The sequence below is a fragment of the Ceratotherium simum genome, chromosome 30 (assembly GCF_057802395.1).
Source record: "Ceratotherium simum simum isolate JZ-2026a chromosome 30, ASM5780239v1, whole genome shotgun sequence".
In the NCBI taxonomy this organism is placed as follows: Eukaryota; Metazoa; Chordata; class Mammalia; order Perissodactyla; family Rhinocerotidae; genus Ceratotherium; species Ceratotherium simum.
In genome coordinates, this window is record NC_141929.1 from 15,800,985 (window position 1) to 15,826,706 (window position 25,722).

The 25,722-nt window shown below is 45.4% G+C and overlaps 4 protein-coding genes across 10 annotated transcripts in view; 2 read left to right on the forward strand and 2 right to left on the reverse strand.

The window, feature by feature from the left end:
* Positions 1–17,680, reverse strand: TXNL4B (thioredoxin like 4B). Of its 5 annotated transcripts, none has more exons than XM_087420003.1 (4): positions 16,687–16,951; positions 14,119–14,287; positions 12,101–12,252; positions 1–1,880 (listed from the first exon to the last, which is right to left on the reverse strand). In XM_087420003.1, exons 2-4 carry the CDS (start codon positions 14,248–14,250, stop codon positions 1,868–1,870), a joined length of 297 nt encoding a protein of 98 aa, XP_087276129.1. In that variant the 5' UTR covers positions 14,251–14,287; positions 16,687–16,951; the 3' UTR covers positions 1–1,867. The 5 variants fall into 5 exon arrangements, with proteins under 5 accessions (XP_087276129.1, XP_087276130.1, XP_087276127.1 ...); XM_087420004.1 differs by lacking the exon at positions 1–1,880 and adding an exon at positions 6,762–7,435 and having other exon boundaries at positions 16,687–16,950; XM_087420001.1 differs by lacking the exons at positions 1–1,880; positions 16,687–16,951 and adding exons at positions 9,337–10,039; positions 17,522–17,680.
* The window catches only part of PKD1L3 (polycystin 1 like 3, transient receptor potential channel interacting), a 357,135-nt gene that overhangs the window by 104,089 nt on the left and 227,324 nt on the right, over positions 1–25,722 (reverse strand). The gene's annotated exons all lie outside the window — the stretch shown is intronic.
* On the forward strand, positions 1,752–6,335 carry LOC101404297 (haptoglobin). Its single transcript, XM_004431862.3, has 5 exons — positions 1,752–1,777; positions 2,939–3,021; positions 3,555–3,656; positions 4,373–4,447; positions 5,452–6,335. Exons 1-5 carry the CDS (start codon positions 1,773–1,775, stop codon positions 6,228–6,230), a joined length of 1,044 nt encoding a protein of 347 aa, XP_004431919.1. The 5' UTR covers positions 1,752–1,772; the 3' UTR covers positions 6,231–6,335.
* The window catches only part of DHX38 (DEAH-box helicase 38), an 18,147-nt gene continuing 9,589 nt past the window's right edge, over positions 17,165–25,722 (forward strand). The window contains exons 1-11 of the mRNA XM_004431793.3: positions 17,165–17,385; positions 19,422–19,763; positions 20,121–20,308; positions 20,978–21,079; positions 21,615–21,762; positions 21,919–22,037; positions 22,188–22,264; positions 22,789–22,944; positions 23,473–23,634; positions 23,835–23,942; positions 24,304–24,416. Of these exons, the coding sequence (XP_004431850.2) occupies positions 19,441–19,763; positions 20,121–20,308; positions 20,978–21,079; positions 21,615–21,762; positions 21,919–22,037; positions 22,188–22,264; positions 22,789–22,944; positions 23,473–23,634; positions 23,835–23,942; positions 24,304–24,416 (1,496 nt within the window). The 5' untranslated portion in view covers positions 17,165–17,385; positions 19,422–19,440. The remainder of the gene's footprint in view (positions 17,386–19,421; positions 19,764–20,120; positions 20,309–20,977; positions 21,080–21,614; positions 21,763–21,918; positions 22,038–22,187; positions 22,265–22,788; positions 22,945–23,472; positions 23,635–23,834; positions 23,943–24,303; positions 24,417–25,722) is intronic.

Here is a 25,722-nt window from a genome sequence, read left to right on the forward strand (position 1 = left end):
TTTCTTTCACTTAGCATAATGTTTTCAAAGTTTATTCATGTTGTAGCATGTATCAGAACTTTTTATAGGTGACTAATATTGTTTCTACCTTTTGGCTAACGTGAATAATACTGCAATAAAGTACCTATTTGAGTCCCTGTTTTTAATTATTTTGGGTATATACCTAGAAGTGGAATTGCTGGGTCATATGGCAATTCTATGTTTAGCTTTTTGAGGAACCATCACAGTGTTTTCCCCAGAGACTATACCATTTTACATTCCCACGAGCAACATACAGGAGTTCCAATTTCTCCACATTCTTGCCAACACTTATTCTATTGTTTTTTTTTTTTTTTAATTGTAGCCATCCTAGTGGGTGTGAGGGCGTATCCCACAGTTTTGATTTGCATTTCCCTAATGACATTTCCAGTGATGTTGAGCATCTTTTCATGTGCTTCTTGACCATTTGTATATCTTCTTTGGGAAAATGTCTATTCAAATCCTTTGCCCATGTTTTAATTGGGTTGTCTTTTTTTGTTGTTGATGTAGGAGTGCTTTATATATTCTGGATATTAAATCCTTATCAGATAAATGATTTGTAAATATTTTCTCCCATTCACAGATTGTCTTTTCACTTTCTTGATACTGTCGTTTGATGCACAAAAGTTTTTAATTTTGATGAAGCCCAATTTATCTATTTTTTCTTTCATTGCTTGTTATTTTGGCGTCATATCTAAGAATCCATTACTGAGTTTCTTGGTTTTGGGCTCTAGAAAAGTGGTATCATTCTTAATGTAATCTCTGAAAACTTTCCTTTCCAAACTATAAGATTACCCATGTTCTTCCACAGTTCACTCATTCTCATGGCTGTATAATATTCCATTATATGAAGATATCACACATTATGTACCCATTCCCCTATTAATGGACATGTGTGTTGTTTCCAGTTATCCTGCTATTACATCAGTGCCACCATGAATATACCCTAGTGATTCCTTTGTACACTCTAATTTAAGAACCACTGACCTTGTTTTTAATGAACAAAGCAATATCTTATTGAATTACTACTAAACTTCAATTGAGTAGTACTTGGGATACTCAGGTGCAGCATTTGACTGAAGCATATCAATTTTTCTCATCTGCCTATTTGGCTTAATTACTGGACTATAAAACCATGAGAACCACTGCCATCGAGTACGGTTTGCACCAGTCCACAATATAGCTTTAACTGTTTTTCATGATTTCTTGCAAAGAGCAATCAGAGAAGACACGATAAATTCATTTTACTGATTTCAGGTTGGAGAGCTTTTAAGCAATAGGGAGGTGTCAACACAGGGTGGGGAAAACCATCGTGAAAAGGAAATGCTTTCTTTAGAGCCCCAGGTTGCAGGAGTGTCCACAAGGGGTCTGAAATCGCCCAAAGAAGGGCTTTTTTTCAGTGCTGAAAACCCTCCGAAACAAAGAGACATAGATCGACAGTTCCTCCCCAAGTCCTGCACAGCGACTGATTCCGGGAAACACTTTGGCAGCTAGCTGGGGTGAGATGTGGCCAGGGTTCTTTGAGGTTTGTAAAAGACACCAGGGGAAATTCAGGCATGAAGCAAGAGCTTGGCTCTTTGCAGGGATGTTTGTGGCTTTGTTACTGGAAAGTGCCAGTGACCTTAACAAGGCCAAAGTTGTGTAGACACAAGAATTACAAAATTGAGAAGGGGGTGGAGTGGGATATGTGAGGCATAAAAGCATCAGCAGGTGCCCTCACAGCACTATTTTTCCAGACACAGGACGAACCAAACATGAGGTGAGTCCACAGCTCTGCTCTTTCCCTCCTTGTCTCTGTTCTTTATCTCATCCTTCTTCACATACATCTCTTATCCACATGACAGCCTAGCTATAGCAGAAGCCTACAGGAGAGATGCAAAAACATAAGAAAGAAATCAGTAAATGGGCTAAATCCTAGTGAATTAATGGGTTTGATGTGTTCAATCCCCTGCTTTTCTGCATCCATAAAAGATAATACTTTCAGACGGCACTGTCTTTCCCGTCCCAGGCGACATAACTTACTCTAAGGAATATTTTTTTCCTTTTAATCTTTGCAGGGGATGCCATAAGCTCCCATGGTAGGCTTCTCGGCATTTTGAATATATTTATTAGCAGATTTTTTTCCTTTTTAAAAACGTATAATAAGAAAGACCAATAGTGACACATCTGAGTGACACAATTAAGGCACTTTGATTTTATCAAAATAAAAAGATTTTTTTAAATGTTGAAATAACAAGACTAGAAACTTAACATAACCAAGCAATCTCTGAATAGTGGACTTCTGTCAGCAAGATGGTTAACTGTTAACTGTGCATTGACGGCCACGTCCACAGTCATGCTTTCAGGAAGCCAGTTACCTTCCAGGTAACCTTCTGGCATTTTGGGGTTTGATATACCATTTCCTGAAGGCAAGTTATCATAAAAGAATAGAAACAACCATAGAAGTATTTTAAATTATATATTTAAAAAACTTGTTATTATGGAAAAATTTGACAAGTAGAGAGAATAGCATAATAAATCGCCACGTTCCCACCTTCATCCCGCTAATCTTTGATTAGCAGTGTCCTTGCAGCCCAGGACCTTAGGGGTGCTGGGGAGGTTTCTTTGCTAGAGATCTCATATATTATTACCAATTTAATGTTTCCTGAATGCTGCCGGAAACTGAGGCCCACACACCTATGTGCCTTTCCATCTTGGTGGTCCCTCTCTGAAGCTTACATAGAATTCCCAGTGCACAGAGCTTGCTGGAACCTGGGTGCACTGGGAAGCTGCTCAAGTGTGTATGTGGGTGGGGGAGGCGCAGCTTCTTGGCCCTAGCACTGTCAGGTATCCATTTTCTTTTCTGGCTGCCTAAGCGTGCGTGTGTGTGTTGTGAAGCAGGGAGCCCAGCTGTGCACTCCTTCCTGTCTTCTCTCTGCAGCGCCCTGGGAGCTGTTGTCGCCCTCCTGCTCTGTGGGCAGCTTTTCGCAGTGGACACTGGCAACGAGGCCACAGATATTGCAGGTAGGGCTCTGGCTTTGGGTGGGAGCTGGACATCCCAGCACTGCTGTCCCACTGTGACCCTAGCACATCTGCACCTTCTCTTTGGGAAGACCAGTTCCTCTTTCTCTTCCTAATCTCTGGTCTTTCAGTACCATGAAGAACATATGGGAGCCAGCCAGAAATAAGGGGAAATTGCTCTCCCCTTGGCTTCCATTTGTGGTGGAGAGAGAAGCTTGATGCGCAGAGCAGCTTCTTCTCATCTGATTTTTCATGGGCCTCTGGGAGCAGTTTCTTTCTTTTTTTTAAATTTTTATTTATTTATTTTTTCCCCAAAGCCCCAGTAGATAGTTGTATGTCATAGCTGCACATCCTTCGAGTTGCTGTATGTGGGACGCGGCCTCAGTATGGCTGGAGAAGCAGTGCGTCAGTGCACGCCCGGGATCCGAACCCGGGCCGCCAGCAGCAGAGCACACGCACTTAACCGCCAAGCCATGGGGCTGGCCCTGGGAGCAGTTTCTGAATATTAACCTCCTCCTCTGGTTTTTTTTTTGCAGATGACAGTTGCCCAAAGCCCCCCGAGATTGCAAATGGCCACGTGGAGCACTTGGTCCGCTATCATTGTAACACTTACTACAGACTGCGCACTGAAGGAGATGGTAAGACTTGGCCAAGTGTCTGCATGCCCTCCCCCGGCCCAGGTTTCCATGACGAATGGGCCCGGGGCTGATTGGCCGGGAAGTTCATGTGGTCTCCTTGGAGCCAGATTTAGATTCTAATAAGGGTTTTGTCACCAGTAGCTGTGGCCTTTTGGGCAGATTAACTTTTCTCAGCCTCAGGTTTCTCCTTTGTTAAGGGGAGGTGATGCCATATGGCCTACCCATCTCAGAGGAAGACCTCCACCTACAAAAGGAGGTGTGGTAAAGAATGAATGCTGGAGATGGGACAAGAGCCCTCACCTCGCGTGTTCCTGGCCCTGTCCTAAATGCAGTACATTTATCTGCTCACTTGGTCCTCACCACACCCCTCTGAGGAGGTACTAGTATTATTCTCATTTTGCTGATGAGGAAACTGAGGCACAGAGAGGTTGAGTAACTTGCCCAAGTTCAGGTAGCCTGTAAGAGGGAGTGTCAGGGTTTGAACCCTGACTCCTACCCTGTCCTGCCATGATCCATGATCCCCATGACACAGTTCTGTCCTGCTGGGCTTCACCAGCACCCCCAGCACTTGGCTTCTGGTACAGTGCTTTCCCTTCCTCCTCTCCCCTGCCCCTGCCTTGTCCTCCTCCTTAAGTCTTCTTTTTAAATACCTCCGCTTCCCACACTAGGTCCAGATTCAATTTCCCTTTTGGGTCATTTTTTTCCTTTTGTTTTAGGAGTGTACGCCTTGAACAGTGAGAAGCAGTGGGTAAATAAGGACATTGGAGAGAAACTTCCTGAATGTGAAGCAGGTAGGAAGGCAGGGGCCCTGGGAAGCAGATCAAGGGTGGGTGTTGAGGGTCTAGTGTGCGGGCAGGCATCTTGGTTGAAATGTTCTAGAGGCGCATCTGTCTTGTGTGGTTTCCGCTGGGCATACAAGGGCCAAAACGAGGCACCACAGAGAACCACAAATGGCCAGGCAGAGAAATGAGCAGTTAGGTGATGACTCCCAGACAAAGTTCACTAAGGATCGCGTTCATTTGGGCCTGCAGGGCACTGACTGAATCCACTGTCTACACTGCCCTCAGGGGATCAGGAGATCCTTTGTGTACAGACAGCTGGCCCAGAAAGTCCAGGGTCAGGGGTAAAGCAAAGTCCAGGAAGAACAAGTCAAGGGAGAATGTAACAAAACCTCAATCCACGGAAGTCTGACACAGGAGGCCATCTCCAGGTGGGCCAGGACTTCTGTTTCTTGTTATCAGGAAGATCTGTTGCTCTCTCTTCTTCCCTCGTGGAACAAGGATTCTGCCTACCTTCTTCTGCTTTTAGTGGTGCAGAACTGCCAAACTGCCTTGTGTTAATTGCAGTATCTATAAAATCTGAGTTCCAGCCAATGCTGCTACAGATCCCTGTTTATTCAGAGCAAATTTTTATTCAGAGAGAATGAATTATTATAGCTCCTTGCCCTTACAATGAATTTCAGGAAATTGTGGACATTTCTTTGTGATAAATTGTTTAAGTATACATACAGTTCATCAACCAGGGTTTGAAAATCTCAGCATTGCTTCTTTTGGATTTAGAAAAGCCGGAATAGAACTCTTAGTGATGTAAACAATAATAATAAAAAAAGCGTCATTTTAAACTGTAAACATGAGAAATGAGCAGAGCAGATGGTAAGGGCAGGGCATGTAAATATCTCTAGCTCTGAAGAGACGAACGACGACAGACAGCAGCAACAGCCAGTGCTTTTACCCCTCTGCCCCAGACTGGGAGGCTCTCCGACTTCTGCTCATGATTTTCTCGCTCTCCTTCACAGTATGCGGAAAGCCCAAGAATCCAGTGGAGCAGGTGCAGCGGATTATAGGTGGATCGGTGGATGCCAAAGGCAGCTTTCCCTGGCAGGCTAAGATGCTGTCCCGCCACAATCTCACCTCGGGGGCCACCCTGATCAATGAGCAATGGCTGCTGACCACGGCTAAGAATCTCTTCCTGAATCACACACCTGATGCAAAGCCAAAAGACATTGCCCCTACTTTAAGGCTCTATGTGGGGAAAAAGCAGCTTGTGGAGATTGAGAAGGTGGTTCTCCACCCTAACTACTCCGAGGTCGACATCGGGCTCATCAAACTCAAACAGAAGGTGCCCGTTGGTGAGAGAGTAATGCCCATTTGCCTACCTTCAAAAGATTATGCGAAAGTGGGGCGTGTGGGTTATGTGTCTGGCTGGGGCCGGAACGCCAACTTTAATTTCGGTGAGCTACTGAAGTACGTCACGCTGCCGGTGGCTGACCAAGACACCTGTGTGAAGCACTACGAGGGCAGCACTGTGCCCGAAAAGAAGACACAAAAGAGCCCTGTCGGAGTGCAGCCCATACTGAATGAGCACACCTTCTGTGCTGGCTTGTCCAAGTTTCAGGAGGACACCTGCTACGGCGATGCTGGCAGCGCCTTTGTTGTGCACGACGAGGAGGACGACACCTGGTACGCAGCCGGGATCCTGAGCTTCGATAAGAGCTGTGCTGTGGCTGAGTACGGTGTGTACGTGAAGGTACCCTCCATCCTGGACTGGGTTCAGCAAACCATAGCTGCCAACTAACGCAAGCCTGGCTGCCAGCCCTTGCCCGAGAGCGAGATTTCACTCTGGAAGAGGGAAAACTGGAGGGGAGTGGGGGGAAGCTGATGGGCTCCAGCCCTGCACTGCTGAGTCAATCAATAAAGAGCTTTCTTTTGACTTATTTCTGTGCTCTTTTTAGCCTTTTTTATTCTCTCATTTATGGTACAGCAGCAGCCAAGTGCTATAGAGTCTACTGGGAGTGTGGCAGAAAACACCCCAAGCCAACTGGAAATCCCTAAGGTGATATGCGGATCATACTCATAACTCTGAGGCCTACTGAATGGCAGGCCTCAGAAAGGTCACTGTTATCCCTGTTTTATAGACAAGGAAACAGAAACTCAGAGAAGCTAAGTGATTTGCTTAAGGTTACACAGCTATTAAACAGTGAAGCTGAACCTTGAACCTAGGTCTGTCTGAATACAAACCCTGAGATTTTTCATGGCATCCTTTAGCCTCTTCGAGGTGAATTAGGAGAAATGGCGCAGGCCTGGTGAGGAAGATGCCAGCTCAAAGTGGGATAAAAACAAGTGTTCTGACACAGACAGTACTTTATTGTTTGTGCTCCAACACACTAGCACGCCAGAAAACAAAGTAAGATCATGGACAGGCAGGCTCTCTGGACTTGCTGGGGCCAAATGACAGCTCAGCCATAAATTTGCTGAGTGCCTTAAGCTCCCTGCCCCTCAGTTCCCTGGTCTCTTCCATGAGGGGCTTAAATCAGACCATCTCTAGAGTCCCTCCCGGCAGTAACATTCTGGGGCTTGGTAAAGAGTTAGAAGTCTTTTCCTCAGTAGGAGCTGCTTTTCCCACCTGGAAGAAACGCACCCTTTGCCAGGAGTCAAAAGCAAGCCGTCTGAGTCTTCCATTTCACAAAGAAAAAGGTCCTCTATCATGGGTCTCCCGGAAGAAAGGTTCCAGAACCCTTGTAAACAGTTAGCTCCTCTAACTGAACTCTTTCTTGCTATAAACCCCCAGTACACTGACTCTTCACAATATACCTTCTCATCATACCAAAATCCAGCCTCTCCTTCTCATGGGGTAAAATGCCACCTGATGTCACCCTGCTCTCACCAGGCTCTGGCATCCACTGTGAAGTTCTCCTCACATGCACCTCCAGATCCATTGATATATTTCAACAGGTTAGAGCCAGTGGACCAATGAAGGACTTAAACCTGTATTTTTAGAACCTGTGAAAGAGATAACAGCCAGAAGCTGAAAAAGCCAGAAGTTTGCATTCAAACACATAAAAAAAATGCCTCTCAGAATACAGTCAGTTATACCTTTTTCTTCTGGTAGCACCTTCAGAACTAAATTTTCTTGAAGAATAAACCACCCCAGCTTTCTTGAAGAATTATCTGATTGTATTAAGTGGCTGCTGGTCACCACTCAGGAGGAAAATAATAAGAGAAAACCTCTGGTATTTTCTTTTTTTTTTTTTTTCTTTTTTCCCCCAAAGCCCCAGCAGATAGTTGTATTTCATAGCTGCACATCCTTCTAGTTGCTGTATGTGGGACGCGGCCCCAGCATGGCCAGAGAAGTGGTGCGTCAGTGCACGCCCGGGATCCGAACCCCGGGACGCCAGCAGCGGAGCGAGAGCACTCAACCGCTAAGCCACGGGGCCGGCCCTGGTATTTTCTTGATTGACTTATTTTCTCTCCCTTACTCCCCAGCAGCACCTCCTGCCCTCCTGGCCTCCCCATGGGGTTTCAGTGACAACAGACTCTGTGTACACTCCTACTGTTGCCAGCTCTGGGCCTTCTTCCCTCTGGGCCCCTCTGCTGAACCGCCCTTCCCCTTTCTGCACGAGCACCTCCCACTCTCCTTGAAGGCTCAGGCACGGCCTCCTCTAAGAAGCCCTTTTTCCTGTCCAGGAGTCATCTGTATTTATGCAGCATCCGGCAGAGGACAGGGCATAGAGTAGGTAATCGATAAATACTCATCGAATGGAAAGCAACTAAGACAAGAACAAAAACATAAATCAGGACTTCAGAGGAAGACTCCCTAAAGCCCTCAGGAGGAAGGAAGATATGAGGATTTATGCATGCAAGTTCTGAGTCTTTGCTTGTATCTGAGCACTTACCACACATCAAATACTGTGTGATTCAGGCAGTGAGTGACAGAAAATCTGACTAACAGCGACAGGCAATGAAGACGTTTTATTCTCTCATAGAGGTCGGGGGGGTGGGGGGTAGCTCTAGAGTTCATTCAGTCACATCACCAGGGACCCAGGCTCTTTTTCATGTTCTTCTCAGCATATTCATTCTTCATCCCAATGCTGGTCGCCTCACGGTCCTAAGATGGCTGCTGCCGTTCCATGCGCCATGATTACCATAAAAGCAGGAAGTGGGGGAGAGGAGGAGACGGAAGTGGTGGTGAATGGGTTTTATTTTGTCTTATTCCTGGAGTGGCACTTTCCTTTTATTAGCAAAGGACACAATAGTGCCCAGCAGCCTTCCTTCCATGCCACTTTAGTCAGAACCAGGTTGTGTGGTCACCTCTCTTTGCAGAAAAGGCTGGGAAAGGAAGCACCTGGCAAAGGGGGCAGCCTGGCAGTGACAGTGCTGCCCTGCACAGAACTGGGCTTCTGTTGCAGGAAGGTCCATGGCTGCCAAGCAGGTCACATGCTGCCTGGCCCACTGCCCTCTGGCTCTGCATCTATTCTCTCATTCTAGAAAGTTAGCACCAAGAGCCCCAAGAGGTTTTGAGAGGAGCAGTAACTTGCCCAACTGGTGGCAGGTTGTGCCAGGGGAAGAGCAAGAATTCTTCGTAAAGTTACTAAAAACAGGCAAATCCCATAAAGATGATATTTTTTCTCACAACTCTGACACCTCTTTCCAGTCTTGAGGCCTTGAAGTAAAATTTTCTGCCTCAGGAAGAGGCGAAAGTCTGACTTCTGGGAGAGATCTGCTCCTACTTATTAAGGGTAGTTAATTCTTTGTTTAGCTCAAATTGGGTGCTAGATGGTAAAGGTTCAAGTTCTCACGTCTTGGGGAATTTAATAACATAAAAGCTAGTAAAATGAGCAAACCAGGACACTGTTTTCAAAGTCTGAGCCAGAAAGGCGCCAAAATAAAACAAACTTGCCTGCTACAGTAGAGAATTATTTATTCCAAGAGAAACTAGAATAATAAAGACTGGAGGTAGGAGAGCATGAGGACTATAAATATATGAGTGGAAGAAGGGGTGAGGCTGAGGGTGAAGGAGGGTGTGTGTGTACAGCCAGGTAGAAGGTAAGTACTTTTGTTCTTATGGGAGTTGACCTTCCATTTTACTTGTGTATCAAACACAGTTAAATCAAATTGTACCAGCCATTGTTTAGGAGGCTCCTGTATTACAATAAGGGATAAAGAAAAGCACAGTCTAGAGAGAAGTTAAGAAAATCACGCTGGGAAACTGAGCACGGTTGATGGACTGCTCTGAAGTCTGCGGGGAGTAGGCATGTAGGCACCCGGTCATCACAGTACTGGCTCGGTCTTCCACTTGGGGGTCAGTATTTTCTAAACAAGTCAAACCTCTCATCTGCTGGGACACTGAGCACGCTCCTAAAGGATTCCGGAAAAGCAGCACACATCAGGTTCTGTTTCAAGATGTGCCTTTCTCTTCAACTTTGATAGGAGTGAATGTGCTAAATGTCTTGATAGAGAAGGTCATATTTGGGAATATTCTTGGGATCAATAGGACTTTGGACAATCAGTTTTCCCCTCATTGCTCCTCGATAAATTACTTCAATCAAATCTATGAAGTCTTGTTTGGTTTTGAAACTTCCCACAAACTTAGTGTGATCTGGAGACCTAGACAGCATAGAAGAGAAACAACCTCGCTCAGAACTTTTAATACTTACTTGCTGAAGACCTTTAGGATAAACAGAATGAACAGGAGCTCTGTTACTTTCTTCTTGTCTGGGAGACTTCAGACATAAAGCCCGACATTGCCTTTACATTTCCGATTACAGGGCCTGTTTGATAAATGACTAAAACTGGTGCTGCGGGCCACTGGGGTAGCAGGCAAGCTCCCCCATGTGAAATGCTTCTGCTTCACGATCTATTTTAATCACTTTTCAAATCATTATCAAGTAGAATTCTCTGAGTGTTGGCCTGGGCATAGTTTGTTTTTTGGTTGTTGTTTTTGGTCAGGCACTGTGCAAACCCTCTTAACTAGTTGTGGTCTCTGAGTTCCAGTAGCTTCTACTTTTGAGTGGTGGGTACTGAATTTTTTTTTTTTTTACTATTTCAAACATCAAGTGTGTTTATTTTAGAAATTTTTTAGAAAAAAATAAAATCACCAGTGACGCCAGAGGCCACTGGGTGTATATCCTTCCAATCATTATGTATGTATGTATAGGTTTGTGTGTATGTACATTTCTTTCTTTTTTGTTTTGCTGAAGAAGATTCACCCTGAGCTAACATCTGTTGCCAGTCTTCCTCTATTTTCTATGTGGGTTGCTGCCACAGCACAGCCACTGATGAGTGGTATAGGTCCGCAGCTGGGAACTGACCCCAGGCCGCCAAAGTGGAGCGCACCAAACTTAACCACCAGGCCATGGGGCCGGCCCCCGCATTTCTTTTTTCACAACAATAGGAATCATACCATACAAACTATTTTGTAACGTGCTTTTAGCAGTTAACATATATTTCTTTCTAAGTCCTAAACATCATCTACCACATCAGAGTAAATGGATACCTAGTATCTCTCTGTGGATATCTACATTCTTTCTAAGTATTTTGCTTTCTAAACAACGGTGGGATGAATACCCACACAGCCAATTTTGCCCACTTTCATGATTATTGTCCTTCAGATAAATTCCTGGAAATGCAATTGCTGGGCTAAAAATTTTATACATTTTTAAGGTGTTTGATATGTATTGTCATAAATTGCCCTCTAAAAAGATTGCACCAAATTAATACTTACAACAACTGTATTCTAGGAGAATAGATAGCTTTAAAACACTTAAAACATACAACATTTGACACACTTTCAAATTGATAATGACAGAGCAGGTACACAGATCTAGACAAGTGGACACCTCAGCCACAGTAAGAAATGATAAGAATTATGGATATATTCAAAATAAATATTAAGTACTGGGGTGCTGACTGGATGAAATTGAAGGCATGAAAGATTTCATGTTACCTATTCTTTTTTGTGTGTGTGTGTGAGGAAGACTAGCCCTGAGCTAACATCCGATGCCAATCCTCCTCTTTTTCACTGAGGAAGACTGTCCCTGGGCTAACATCCGTGCCCATCTTCCTCTACTTCATATGGGACGCCGCCACAGCATGGCTTGACAAGAGGTGCGTCGGTGCACACCCAGGATCCGACCCAGCGAACCCCAGGCCGCCAAAGTAGAACTTGCACACTTAACCGCTACGCCACCCATGTTACTTATTCTTTACAGGTTTTGTTGAAGAATGACTTTGAAATTCTCTGAGTGGCAGAAGATAGGAAACTTGGCAAGAGAAGCATGTCTTAGTTTGCAGGAAGGAATATGTCTTTTATAACTGCAACCTACTAGTCCCAAAAGTTTAAGAACAAAGATATATTTTGTTTAAGTGAAATTCCTGGGAAACTTGAAAAAAAACCTGTTCTACATTTTCTACCTGAAGGATGGTTAGTGCTTCATGAACCATACTATTCTTTCATACTTAAGTAGGAAATTAAAATTTGCCAACCACACCAGAACACTCATTTTGCACCAAAGTTTCACATAAAAATTTAGAGAGTGCATCAGTGGAGGAAACAGTACCAACACAAGACTCACAGAGCCACCCTCACATGCAAACAGGTGAGTTACTGGAACTGCGTAGATGAAGGAAACTTTTAAGACCGCAATAACTTATGTCAACCTAACTTACCCATAATCCACTTTCATATGCTGCCCATTGAAGAAAAACACAGTAGATGGAATATAGCTGATGTCAAAATAGTGTGTATAAACTGGAGTTTGGTCCACATCTACCAGATATATAGCAGCCATTTTACTCAAGTCAGAAGAGGTCTTAGAAAGCTGCAAATGAAGAGAGAGATGTAGGTTATAACATGAGAGGTAGCTAAGGTTTCTTCTATGAAACTTTTTAGTAGAATAGTTTTCTGTTTGAAAAAAATTCCTGGGAGGCTGGCCCCGTGGCATAATGGTTGAGTCCAGCGTGCTCCACTTTGGTGGCCCAGGTTCGTGGGTTTGGATCCTGGGCCCAGATCTACACCACGTGTCACCATGCTGTGGCAGTGATCCACATGTGAAGTGGAGTAGGACTGGCACAGATGTTAGCTCAGGGTCAATCTTCCTAGAGCAAAAGAGGAAGATTGGCAACAGATGTTAGCTCAGGGCTAATCTTCCTCAGCAAAAAACAAACAAACAAACAAACAAATAAATAAATAAATAAATTCCTAGGCCCAGAATCTAGCCTGCTTGAATTCCACATTAGACACAGTGTAACCTTATCATTCAGAGTCTGAATCACTGTTGGGAGGGTTATGAGAAGGCCCTGGGTAAATCGTGTGAACATATTTCTTCACTTTTTTTTTTCTATTTTTGACTAGAAAGGTTTTTATTTTATTTTATTTTTATTTTTATTTTTTTTGCTGAGGAAGATTCACCCTGAGCTAATATCCATGCCAATCATCCTCTATTTTTCAGTATGTGGGCCAGCAAAACAACATGGCTGCTAACAGAGTGGTGTAGGTCCATGCCCGGGAACTGAACCCAGGCTGCTGGAGCAGAGCACGCCGAACTAGGCCCCTGGGGCTGGCCCTGACTGTAAAGTTTTTATAAACTTTTTATGGATTTATCAAATCCATGCTCACTTAAACAAAAACACAAAACAATTCAGAAGTATGTACTAGACACTGAAATTCCCCCAAGTCTCTTTCCTTCCAATCCCCCCATAAATGATACTTATAATAGCAAACACCTACATGGCACTTAAGATGTGCTAACTGTCCTAAGCGCTTTATACTTGTTAACTCCTTTAATCCTTACAACATTTCTATGAGGTATACACTATTACAGTTCCCATGTCACAGGTGAGGAGACCGAGGCACACGGAGGTAATCTGCCCCTTGTCACACAGCTAGTTAGTATTAAGGCTGGGATTTGAACTCAGGCAGCTTCAGAGTTTATACCTTTGACCCCTAGTGACAGTCCCTCTCTGCTACAGCTGAGGGTGTAATCCTCTGGCCCTTCCCCCCAGGTAACGCATCACACACTCATTTTCAATCACAGTAATGAGGATTCTTAAAATTGATCCACATAGTGGGTGTCAGTAATAAAAATGGTGGAAGAGGTCTTAGTCCAGGGTAAGTCTCTCTCCATAATAAACAGAGACAAGAATAAACCTACTCTGTCCCATACTCCCCACCAACTCATCAGAGTGTGAAGATGTGCTGTGAAATCACAGATTATCATCAGGCATACACTGGAGGCAGCACACTAGAAAAGCATATTTGCAGGCAGAGGAAGCGAAGCTCAAATCCCAGCTCTGCCATGTAGTGGTTCTGTGCCTGTGGGAAGTCACTGATCTCCCCGGCATTCAACTGCTCCTCTGGGAACAGTAATAGTAATTATCTAACTGTTGTGAGCAATAAGATGATGTTCACAGATGCTTGTTATTAACGTTTTCTGCTCTTCGCTGCCTTGTTGGTGATGCTGAGCTTCGACTGCTGTTAGTGGGGAAGCACATCCAGGACAGGCTCAGCACAATCCCAGTTTAGGGGTCCAGCTCAGGGCAGACACACGATCAACTCTTAAAGTGTGCTAATGAATGAAGGGCTACATCCCTGGGCCCTGCCTGCTCCCTTTCATGCACTTTGCAGATGCTGAAGTGAGAATGTATAGATTTTTAATGAAAACCATTTCTTTTAAAAATTCACTTACAATATCATCTAGCTGCAGACAGACAGGATCCTCGTCTCTCCCAAACCTGAGGACCAGCACCTTCTCTGCAGTACTTTTTATCACCTGGTCTACTTCTTTTTTGCTAGTCAGCTTGGGCAACAGGAAGCTCATCTTGAAATAATCCAAATATTAATCCTCACTGTTAGTCCTAAAATCAAGTCGTAATGTTTAAAGACAGTTAGACTAAGTGCATGAGTCCTAGTTAAACAAATTAAAAAGCTTTGGAATAGGTAATATATTCACAAGGTTTAAAAAGAAACAATATAGAAAGACATATTGTGAAAAAATCCCTTCCTCCGGCCCAGTTCTCAGTGCCCCATTCCCCCCCGACACCAGGTAACTACTTTCATTAGTTTCTCCTGTATCTTCCAGAGTTTTGTTATGCATTCACAAGAAAAGACAAATATGCATTCCTATGGTTTCTCCCTTTTTTACCCAAAAGATAGCCTATTGTATCAGTCAGTTTTCCAGCAGGAGAGAGATGACATCCTCAAATTTGGTAATTTGAAGAGACTTTCATTAAGGCAGGGTGTAGGAAACAACAGGTACAGTGCTGTACTCTGGGGCTAGTCACAGTAGGGCGCTGTTCCCACGTGAGGCCTGAGGGAGCCACGGGAGGGAGGAGTTAGCAGAACTGTGTGGGAGGACTGCTGAATGGAGAAGGCCGCTGTAGAGGAGGCCAGCCTGCAGTTAAAGGACGCAGCCACTCTCCTCCCTCCCTCTGATCTGCTAATGCTCCCACTGGCTGCCTCCCTCTGGAATCAGAGGGCAGGGGAGCTGCAGAAGCAGGCAAGCCTCCTGTCCCACAGCAGTCTAGAGAAGGAGGAAGAGTGGATCTCGAGGAGCAAACGACAGATGTCCTGCACATACAATTTACCCACTCCTCTGCGCTTTACACCTTTTTACCTAACATAAGAAGATCTTCCCATATCGCTACACAGAAAACTTCACATTCTTTGTCACAGCAGCATTCTATTTCATGTATGGACCATACTTTTCAAACAGTCCTTTACTGACGAACATTTGTATTACCATGAGTCCTGGCTTAAAGATTCTTGGTGCATATCTTACTAGGTGCACCTATCTTATCACATGGCAAACACCGATTAAGTGTGTGTGAAAACCGCATAAAAATAAACAAATCGTAAAATACTGAGATAGAAGGGGCCTAATCTAACTCCCTCAATTTACACACTTGTTTGTTTATAGTTACAGTCTTAGCTAAAGAACTAGAACTAGAATCCAGGCCACCAGATTTCTACTTCAGCATTCTTTCTACTACAATAAGCTCCTATTTTTATGACTGAGAAACTCTTTGATCAAGGAGCTTTATTTTTGAGTCCATCCATGAGAGACTCCATCGAGATACTTGATATTTTGAATTCATTTCCAAAGTTGGCTAAAGCTAATAAAAGGGAGGATTTCTTTCTGTATTTTTTTTTGTGACAAGTCACATTTTAAGATATGAATTAATAAAAATTCACATAGGAAATGAAATAGTTCCAGTAACAGGTCATACTTTAAAAAGGGAAGTTGATTGCCAGATGGGACTTCATCAAATGTGAGTGGCAGAATAAATTACTGATGAGAGGGAAAGGCGAAGAAAAGATGGCTCTGTCCCACCACTAGAATTCAAACTAACAGCAACTCCCCTATGTTACTGATGAAGAGGAGGAAGTGAGGGGAGGACAAAGCTGTCAATAGGAGGGGAACCTGGGGGTTGGAGAGGTGTGGGGTGGGACTGGATAAATGTTGGAAAGAGGAGAGAGAAACTGAGACCATACCTAAGAAAATGTCCATAGCGAAGGATACCAACAGCGAATTCACAAAAGAAGAGGTACAAATGGACAAATATATTTGGAAAGTTAAGATTTACTACTAAGCAAAGGAAAGCAAGTTAAATGATATATTTAAAAAAGCCATTAAATTGGCAAAGATTAAACAATGATGGCAGGAGTGTGAGTGAAGGGGCAGGCATTCATAGTCTCTGCTGGAATGTAGAGGAGCAAAACTTCTCTAGAAAGAAAACTGAAATACTCTTTGGCTAACAATGCCATTTCTGAGAATTCCTTCTTAGTAAGTAATCAGACGTGTGCACAAAGATTTAAATAAAGGACATCCATCACATTTATAACGGTGAAAAACCGGAAACAACCTAAATGGCCATCAATAGGGGACTGGTAAAATAAATGACAGTGCAGTCCTGCCATGTACTATTATACAGTCGTTAAATATTGTGTTAGAGATGAACACTGCAGATACTGAAGTTCTCCATGAAGAAAAATGTTATAAAATAGTATATGAAGATCCCCTTTTGTACAAAACCTACCTATAACGCATCTGTACATATTAACATAGAAAAATAACTGGAAATGAATATCCCAACACACCATCAGTGGTAATCTCTGCGTGTGAACAGACGAGTGATTTTTATTTACATTGGGGTGCGCGTCTTTACTTTTCCAAAATACCCGACGTATATGTTTTTAACGATGCCTGTGATTAGGCTATTCCTGGCCCACAACTGCCAGGGAAGATGATACTCACTGTACTTGTACAAGTCACTTCCCTCTTTTCCACTTCAGGGCTGTCGGCACCTCCGACCCTTCTCCAAAAAGCCGGGACGCGGGCGGCTCCTTTCTTTCGTCCCAACCGCCGCAGCGACCCTACTCCAAAGTACCCCCAGGGGCTGGTGCCTAGCAACCCTCAGCGGCCCACTTGAGGGGACGGAAACGGAAGGAGAAAACGCACAGCCGCAGTAGACCGACGCGAGACAGTCCCCACTCAGCCGCTCAACAACAAGAACAGACTGTTCTAGTCACCGCCCCCTCCCCCGGCTCTGACCGGAAGCCTTAGAGTCACTTCCGCCCTTATTAAACATGACCGACCTCTCTGCCTCTCCTTCCCCCTTCTCCGACTAGAGGCGGGCCTTCGCCTCTTAGACTAAGCGTGATTGGTCGCAAGGAGACTCGGAAGTGTCTCTGATCAGAGCCCCACAGGAGGGCACTCTAGCCTTGAGAGCGTGGTCGCGTTGTGTCCCACACAGGGAGCCCGGAACTGGCGTTTTCCGGGCTGCTCTCGATGGTACCCTTGGACAGATAGAGGGGACCGCGCAGCGTTTCATGGGACAATAATGGCGGCTTTCGAGGTTGAGGTTTTGGCTCTTTAAGGCGGTCTGAGCCAGGAGTGGCGGCACCGGCGCCCCAGAATCCGGGACAGAAGGTCCCGAGAGTCGGGCTTGGTGAGGTGAGTGTCCCTTCTTCCTTCCTGACGTGCCCTTCGCCAATCATGGCGGCTCCAGGCGGCGGATATCAGTCCCTCGCTCAGGTTCTGGCCTGGGTTTGGCAAGTCTTGTCCCTGTCACCCAACTTGCCTCACTCACCCTAAGGATGCTGCGCCAGTTCGTCGTGCCCCGGCCTTTCTCCTTGCTCTGGTCAGATCCTGCTGCCTGGGGCGGCCTCACTGGGGTCCAGGGATGCTGCCCGGGGTCCACCCTTCCTCAGGTCTCGGCATTAGCTCCCTCCCAGACGGACGCCGAGCCCAAGTAGGGCTCCTTGTGTCTTCCTCTTCCGTCACAGTGTATCTCTACCAGGCCATCTCCTCTACGAGAATATCAACTCCAAGAGGGCGGGGCATTTGTCTGTCTGTTCTCTGCTCCATCCTATTGCCCAGAACAGCGATTGACTCACAGAACGCACTCAATGAATAATTGTTGGATGAGTAAATCCAGTTTCTTTCTTCATCGTTTTTCTCCTATCCCTTGTGGCTTCTTTGCCATTAATCCTTCTCCGGAATCTAGCCCTTAACTCCTTATTTGTTCTGCTCAGCAGCGAGTTAAGTCTGTCAGACTCCTTGTCCTGTGCTGCTGGTATCTTCCCTTGCTGTCTGTAGAAATGTTTGGCCTCTCATCTCTTATAATCAGTTTAAACTCATTTATTCATTTATTCATCAGACGTTTATTTTGCTAGGTACTGGGCATAGCAGTCAACAAGACAAGGTTCTCTCTCCTGCATAGAATGACGTTCTAGGGATATATTTTCTAGTTCAGACTACTGCTGAGCAGAGTCTGTGTATCTTACCTTCCTATTTAGATATCCTCACATGCGGACAGATGTTACCAATATGCAGCTTCCTTTTCTATTCTGCCTGATGGCATTTTTCAAAATTCATCTCTTGTTTCTGTCCATGTTATGAGTCTGGTCTGTTTGGCAATATTCTTCTATAGAGCTGTGCATGTTAATTAGAGCTGGGCAACACCTTCTGGATTCTGGTGGTACCCTACCCCTTGACAGTTCCTTTGCTTCACTGACTTGTTGGAATGAGGAGAATTATCCAAGCACTCAGAATTGAGTATGTTTATAAACGGATGGTGTGTAGCGGGAGGTAAAGAGGAATTTGGTACAAGTTGAATGCCAGGAAATCTTGCAGTCACCTTGATACTTTTTAGAAACATTGTTTCCCAGCCTAGTGCTTCTCATCAGTATTTGTGGTGAACATGGATTGTTATTAAACAGATTTTGACTGCTGTGAGGTTTTTCTTTTCTACAAAACACAACTAATGTATGGATCACATGGATAGTAGGCTTATACCCCTCTATCTCTACTTTGCTGTATCTGTAGTTTAAAGGGAGGGACAAGTAGAAGAACTCATGTAAAAAAATGATAAGAGACTCATTCAGTATATAGGAGCACAGCAAATAATGTAACAGTTCCGTTTGTGTAGTTTTTATGGTTACAGAGAGCATTCAGATGCACTTCCTTGTTTGATTCTCACAACAACTTCATGGATTAGATAAAGCAAAAATTATTTCCATTTTACAGATATAGAAATTATGCCTAACCAAAGATTAAGTTATTTTTACAATCATACAGGTAGAAAATGTCAAGAGCCTGGATTCTAATTATGGTTTCTGACTACAAATCTTTTGGTATTTCCCCTATACTCCCTTTATAGATGCCACCATGCTTTAGTAAGTGTCCCTTAGTGAGGTCTGTTCTTGCCTGGATGATATCCTCTTGGATCCTGGTGTTTGGCTTGCGTGTGTGGGGTGTGTGTGTGTGTATCTATTTCTGATGTGTCTTGGGGTGGTGGTAAGAGGATCTTTTGAGATTGTCAATGACTCGATGGCAAGGTCTTGGCAAGAGATAGCTAAAGAAATCCTGGCCTTGAGATGGAGGTTAACTCCCTAAATATACCTATAACTACAATTATCCTTGGATATAGCCGAGCCAAACTTTCTCTCCACTTATGTCTAATACCAAGTGATTTGTCTTCCTTCCAGAGAAATCTCAGAGCCTGTCATGGAGGACACCAGCGAGGATGCCTCGATCCATCGATTGGAAGGCACTGATCTGGACTCTCAGGTTGGCGGTCTTATTTGCAAGACCAAAAGTGCAGCCAGTGAGCAACATGTCTTCAAGGCCCCTGCTCCTCGCCCTTCATTGCTGGGACTGGACTTATTGGCTTCCTTGAAACGAAGGGAGCGAGAGGAGAAGGATGATGGGGAGGACAAGAAGAAGTCCAGAATCTCTTCCTACAAGGACTGGGAAGAGAGCAAGGATGACCAGAGGGACGCTGAGGAGGAGGGCAGTGATCAGGCTGGCCTAAGTAGCCGAAAAGACAGGTAAAGGCCTTAGGGTGGATTGACCCAAAGGGAATGAAAATGGAGGCCTGAAAATAACATCCCATGTTTCTCTCTCAGTTTCTTGTTGGACATTTAGAGCTTTATGATTTTATTATGATTTTTTAATATTGAGGCTAGATAGGAAGTGGTATTTTCTTCAGATTTATGGGAAACATTCAAAGGCAACTGAGGAGTAGATGATGGGATTAGAAATGCTTTGCGTTGTCATGTGTAAGTCTGTAGTACCAGGGAGATAAGTGGAAAAGGACAGGTCACTTGTTTGGCGCAGCGAAAGTTTTGGGGCAAGGTTTTTTTTCCTATGGAGGGGCTCTTGACCAGCTGCCCTCCCTGTTTCAGACATTACCGAACTGCTCGGGTGGAGACTCCGTCCCACCCTGGTGGTGTGAGTGAAGAGTTTTGGGAACGCAGTCGGCAGAGAGAGCGGGAGCGGCGGGAACATGGTGTCTATGCCTCGTCCAAAGAAGAAAAGGATCGGAAGAAGGAGAGATCGCGGGATCGAGACTCTGACCGCAAGAGAGACAGAGGTAGACTGCCCAGCATCGTTCCTATCGCCTCTTAAGCATGTGAATTAACATGTGCGCCTTTTTCCTGTTGCAGGAGTTTTTGTAACGCCGGTTAATTAGGGAGGCCCGTTTGCATGTCACCCTAGTTGGTGTTGACCCTGCTGGGATTGGGAATAGTAGGCAGTTTGAGAAAAGAGCTGTTACTTGCAACATAGCTACTTTGCTTGAGTGTGTGGTCCTGGTTTTATTGTGAAAGTTGGTGATAAAGGTGATAATGGGTAATATGTGTGAGAAGCGAGAGTTTACAGTAGCGTTGGCGACAGAGAAAGGACAGTGCTGTGGAGCAAAGCTAGGCGTAAAATGCAAGCTGGCTTTGCTCAGTATTAAGTTTCATAGCTTATCGACTTGTAACTATTAAACAGCTATTCGCTATAGTCTTGTAACTATTCTTTTTTGAATTCTTGCAGGACAATAACTGTTACTGTGAGTTTGAAACTTTCTAGCCAGTAACTATTTTTTCCCCTTGAGAGAATGGGGATATGTGAGTTTCAGGAGCCCATGGATCGCATTAGAGCAGTGCAGGTGGCACCTGTGAGTGAGTGGGAAGGCTCATCCTTTCTCTAGGGTGAAGACGGGTGGAAGTTAGGACGGGACACATGTTTTCTAAGCTTCGTGTGTGACTCTTGACAGATGAGCGGGATAGAAGCAGGCACAGCAGCAGGTCAGAGCGAGATGGAGGGTCAGAGCGCAGCAGAAGAAATGAACCCGAGAGCCCGCGACACCGACCTAAAGGTAGACGGAGCTGTTGCTGGTGGTGGTTTGTGAGGGGTCAAGTGTATAAAGGCATGGTGAGCAACTCCCGTCCTCAGTGGGGTTGCTGTGGACAGTCAGAATTCCTGATTCCACCTTGAGTTTCTTGTAATACTTGGTTCTGGGTCAGGTCAGAAGGCCTTGCACTTCTCTGTCGAGGGAGATATGCTCCTTTAAGGTGATAGGCTGGTTTCTGAATGGCCCGTTTTCCAGATGGCAGGAAAGAATAGGGAGCTGGGGCAGAAGAAGGATTTATTAAAACAAATTATTTATATTTTAGAGGGATATGTTTGCAGAGATAAATTGGATATTCCTTAACATATTATTATAAACACAGATGAAAACTGGACCGTTAAAGTTCAGATATCTTTAAAAGCTGTCAGAGCCTCTTATCCATTACAAATAGGTGCAGTTTATAAATAAAGAAATTTGGGGAATTGACTTTTGGCTAATAGTTCTAGAACCATGTCCTGGTTAAATTAGATGTTTCTAGTGGATGTGTCTTTTGTGGCCCCAGATGCAGCCACCCCTTCAAGGTCTACCTGGGAGGAAGAGGACAGTGGCTATGGCTCCTCAAAGCGCTCGCAGTGGGAATCACCCTCCCCAACGCCTTCCGATCGGGATTCTGAGCGGAGCCATCGGCCGTCCAGTCGAGATCGTGATAGGTGATGTTCTGGGCGGAGCAGCCTAGTTTCTCTGGCTGGGTGGCAAAGGGTGGGCCTGATGAGGGTGTAGGGATCGGGCCAGGAGAGCAGATGGCAGCTGGAGAGCATGGCTCAGCTTAGTGACTGTTTAGTGATGCTGGTTATACTGTTCCCCAGGTCTGTGAGGAGCAGGTACTCAGACGACACACCTCTGCCAACCCCATCCTACAAATACAACGAGTGGGCCGATGACAGAAGACACCTGGGGTCCACTCCGCGTCTGTCCAGGGGCCGAGGTAAGGTGGGCGGGGGTAGGAGGCCAGAGAGCAGGGTCGCTCATCCTGGTGAGGCTGAGCAGAGCTGTGCTTTCAGAGCTGTGCGGCTCTGCAGGTCTGTTTGTGGTCGCTGGGGTTGTGTGGACTGACTTGCTACATGTTCTTTTTCAGGAAGACGTGAGGATGGTGAAGAAGGAATTTCATTTGACACAGAAGAGGAGCGGCAGCAATGGGAAGATGACCAGAGGGTAAAAACTTTACATCTTTGAGGGACTGAATGAGGGGTGGTGGCCATCCGTATATGAGTAGGTGGCAAGAGGTGTCAGAGCACAAGGGCCACAAGTGACCCTCTGGCAGAATTGGACTTTGATGAGGGCGGTTAATACTGGACAGTCTCAGGGAGGCTGAGCTCTCTTCATTCTCGAAGCCCTGGAAACTCTTTCCAGAGGCACAGGCTCCACAGTGAAACTTCTCACCTAAAGCAGGGCAGACCTCACTTTTCTAGTTATGTATTAGTGCCACCATGTGGTAAGTCTAAGAAGTGCTGTCATGATGGGCTGCCATATAAAGTCTTCATATGTCAAGTTGGTCACTGTAGTTCTCCTCTGGATGGCTCATCTTAGAGTGGGGTGGGCTCTCTCCTGCACCTGTCATGAAGGTTGCTCCCCCACACTACTGGCTTCTTACCAAACCTCTCCTCCTCTTCTGGCCGTATCTTGTGCATAAACTTAATCTGTCCCTTGTTCTCATTGCTTTGTCTTGTGTGCTGCAGCAAGCTGACCGGGATTGGTACATGATGGATGAGGGATATGATGAGTTCCACAATCCCCTGGCTTACTCCTCTGAGGACTATGTGAGGAGGCGAGAGCAGCATCTGCATAAGCAGAAGCAGAAGCGCATTTCGGCTCAGCGGAGACAGATCAATGAGGTGAGGCTGCCTACAGTAGTTGGAGCAGATTCAGAGCTGGAGTTGGGGGCATGTGGGAGAAGCAGCAGGTCACGTCCACTGATGACAGCACAGCTTGTCTCCCCATTGCCGAAGTACCAGATGTAGCTACACCTGCCTGTGGAGGTAGAGGAGGGGTGGGCCTGGAACCTTTCAGCAGCTTATAAAAACCCCAACTCATAACTTCCTGGAGGGCTGCGTTGATGAGAACTGATGTGGTGGGGTCTGTGTTATTTGTGTCTCTGAGTGGGGCTGGGGACGGTCACCATTTGTGTGTTCATATAGAGGTTCTAACTTAGATATAAAATGCTATTTCTTGGAAAAAGTACTGCAGACGATTTGGGGTCAGCGACTCTTCTGCCTCAGGAGCTGCAGGGTAGAGAGGCCTGTGACACCTCTGTGGCCCCCCGTGACTTTCCTGTCAGGACTTGATGTGTGAACTTGCCCGGTGACCTTCAGGATGACCTTTTGGTTGCAGTCTGAGTGTGGTTTCCCACCGTGTCTTCACAGGATAACGAGCGCTGGGAGACCAACCGCATGCTCACCAGTGGGGTGGTCCATCGGCTGGAGGTGGACGAGGACTTTGAAGAGGATAGTGCAGCCAAGGTGCATCTGATGGTGCATAATCTGGTGCCTCCCTTTCTGGATGGACGCATCGTCTTCACCAAGCAGGTGAGGTTCCTCTGGCCAGAGAGGAGGACGCTCAGAAAGACCTGAAGTGGAAGAAGAAAGAGGGGAAGGAAAGGAGAGGGGGAAAAACGCCCCCATCATGATAGGGTAGCAACCTCTTTATGAGGGCAATCATGAAATGGACCTTCTTGTTGAATTTAGTGATTGATGGGCACTTTCTCTTTTTCCTCAACCTCCTGCAGCCAGAGCCTGTGATTCCAGTCAAGGATGCCACTTCTGACCTGGCCATTATTGCTCGAAAAGGCAGTCAAACAGTGCGGAAGCACAGGGAGCAAAAGGAACGCAAAAAGGTTGGTTTCTTGTCACCCGGGCCTGTGAAGTCTCTGCATGTTTTTCTTTTCTTCTTTTTAAAAGTCATATTAGACCTCACAGGTAGGGTTCCTGTTGGAAGTTGGAGGACACCACAGAGCAAGAATCAGCCCTTGGAGGAGGGCGTTGTGTTCCTCCACCAGGGCCTCAATTAAGACAACCACGGGGCCTGGTGTTCTGGGAGCTTGAGGCTGGAAGATTGGAATGCGCTGCTCGGTGCCACTGCTGCCCTGTGGGATTTACCACCTGCTAGAGGAAGCCTGTTGTCAAATGGGATTGATTTTCCATTGACCACAGTCGTGTCACAGGATGGAGCAGACTTACTTTTTGTGTCTTTTTCAGGCTCAACACAAACATTGGGAACTGGCTGGAACCAAACTGGGAGATATAATGGGTGTCAAAAAAGAAGAAGAGCCGGATAAAGCCCTGACGGAAGATGGTAAAGTGGACTACAGGTAGGAGTCTCGGCCAGCGGGGGGCTGTCTCTGAAGACTGGGGCCCTCAAGGGCACTCGCAGCAGAACTGATGGAATTCATGGCTCATGAATAGGAAAATGATAAGATGGCACTTTGAGTCTCTGGTCTCTTCTGGTCACTTCCTCCTGGTCTCTTTCTTCTACTATCTTCAACTTTTCGATATTATTCCTACTGCCAGCACTGCTACTACTGCAGGAACTTCCTCTGTGCCAGGCAGTGTCTAATGCCTCAAAGATACGTGCTTGGTGAACTCTCATCACAGTCCGTGGGATAGGTGCTGTTATCATTCACATTTTTCATGTGAGGAGAATGAGGCCCAGGGAGGTTAAGTAACTTGTTTGAGGTCACCCAGCTAGTAAATGGTGGAGATAGGATCACACCCAATCTGGCTTCGGAGGTCATACTCTTAGTCTCTCTGCTAAAGTGCCTTTCAGATGTTCAGTGTGGGAAGGTGGGGTTTGTCCCCTTAGATTTCAGTTCAACATAAGGAAGAACTATTTTCTTTCTTAACAAGCAAGGGTTGTCTTATCAGATAGTGACTTCCCTGTTCATAGGAGTATTTAAGTAGATGTTGGATAACTGCTTATTGGGATTCCCACATTGGGTAGGTGACTGGACTCAAGTGTCCCCTGTGAATCTCATCCTTTGAACACTCTCAGTCCTATTGAGCTGTCATCTGAGTTAATAATTCTCTGTACTCCTGTGAGAAATGTCCCAAATGACAAATTGGTACTATTGATCAGCCCTTCTTAGTCTCTGGTTAATTTAATCCCTTAGGTATTAATTGTTAGCTGACCAGGAGTGACTGGGAAATTAGAAATAGGAAGCTTGATGGAGTGCAAGGTAGCTCTGACAGAGGAAAAGTCCCCTGGGAAGGGGTGGGTGGAAGACTGTGTGGGCTGATGCAGCACTGAACTGGTGTCTTTCTGCTGTGCAGTCTTGGGGAAATTACATAGTGCTTTTGAGTCTTGGAATATGTACATGTGTCAGGTATTTGAGTGCTTTCAGAAGAAGTTGTAGGTAAATATTAAGTGGGATTGTTCTCATAATTCTTTGAAAGTGAAGCCTTATAGACTGTGCCATCCTGCCAAGAGGAGGGAGGAAGTCTGACCTTGGTTGTGACTCTGCCCGCATGACTCCTCCTTTTAGTCCTTTAAGCATTATACTGAACCAGCCCAAGGGTTTTCCCTACAAGGTAATGACTTGGTGATTACAGCTCATCTTCTGGCCTTTTCAGGGCAGAGGGTTTGCCCACTTGTGAACCTGTGACTCCCCTGAGCTGTAC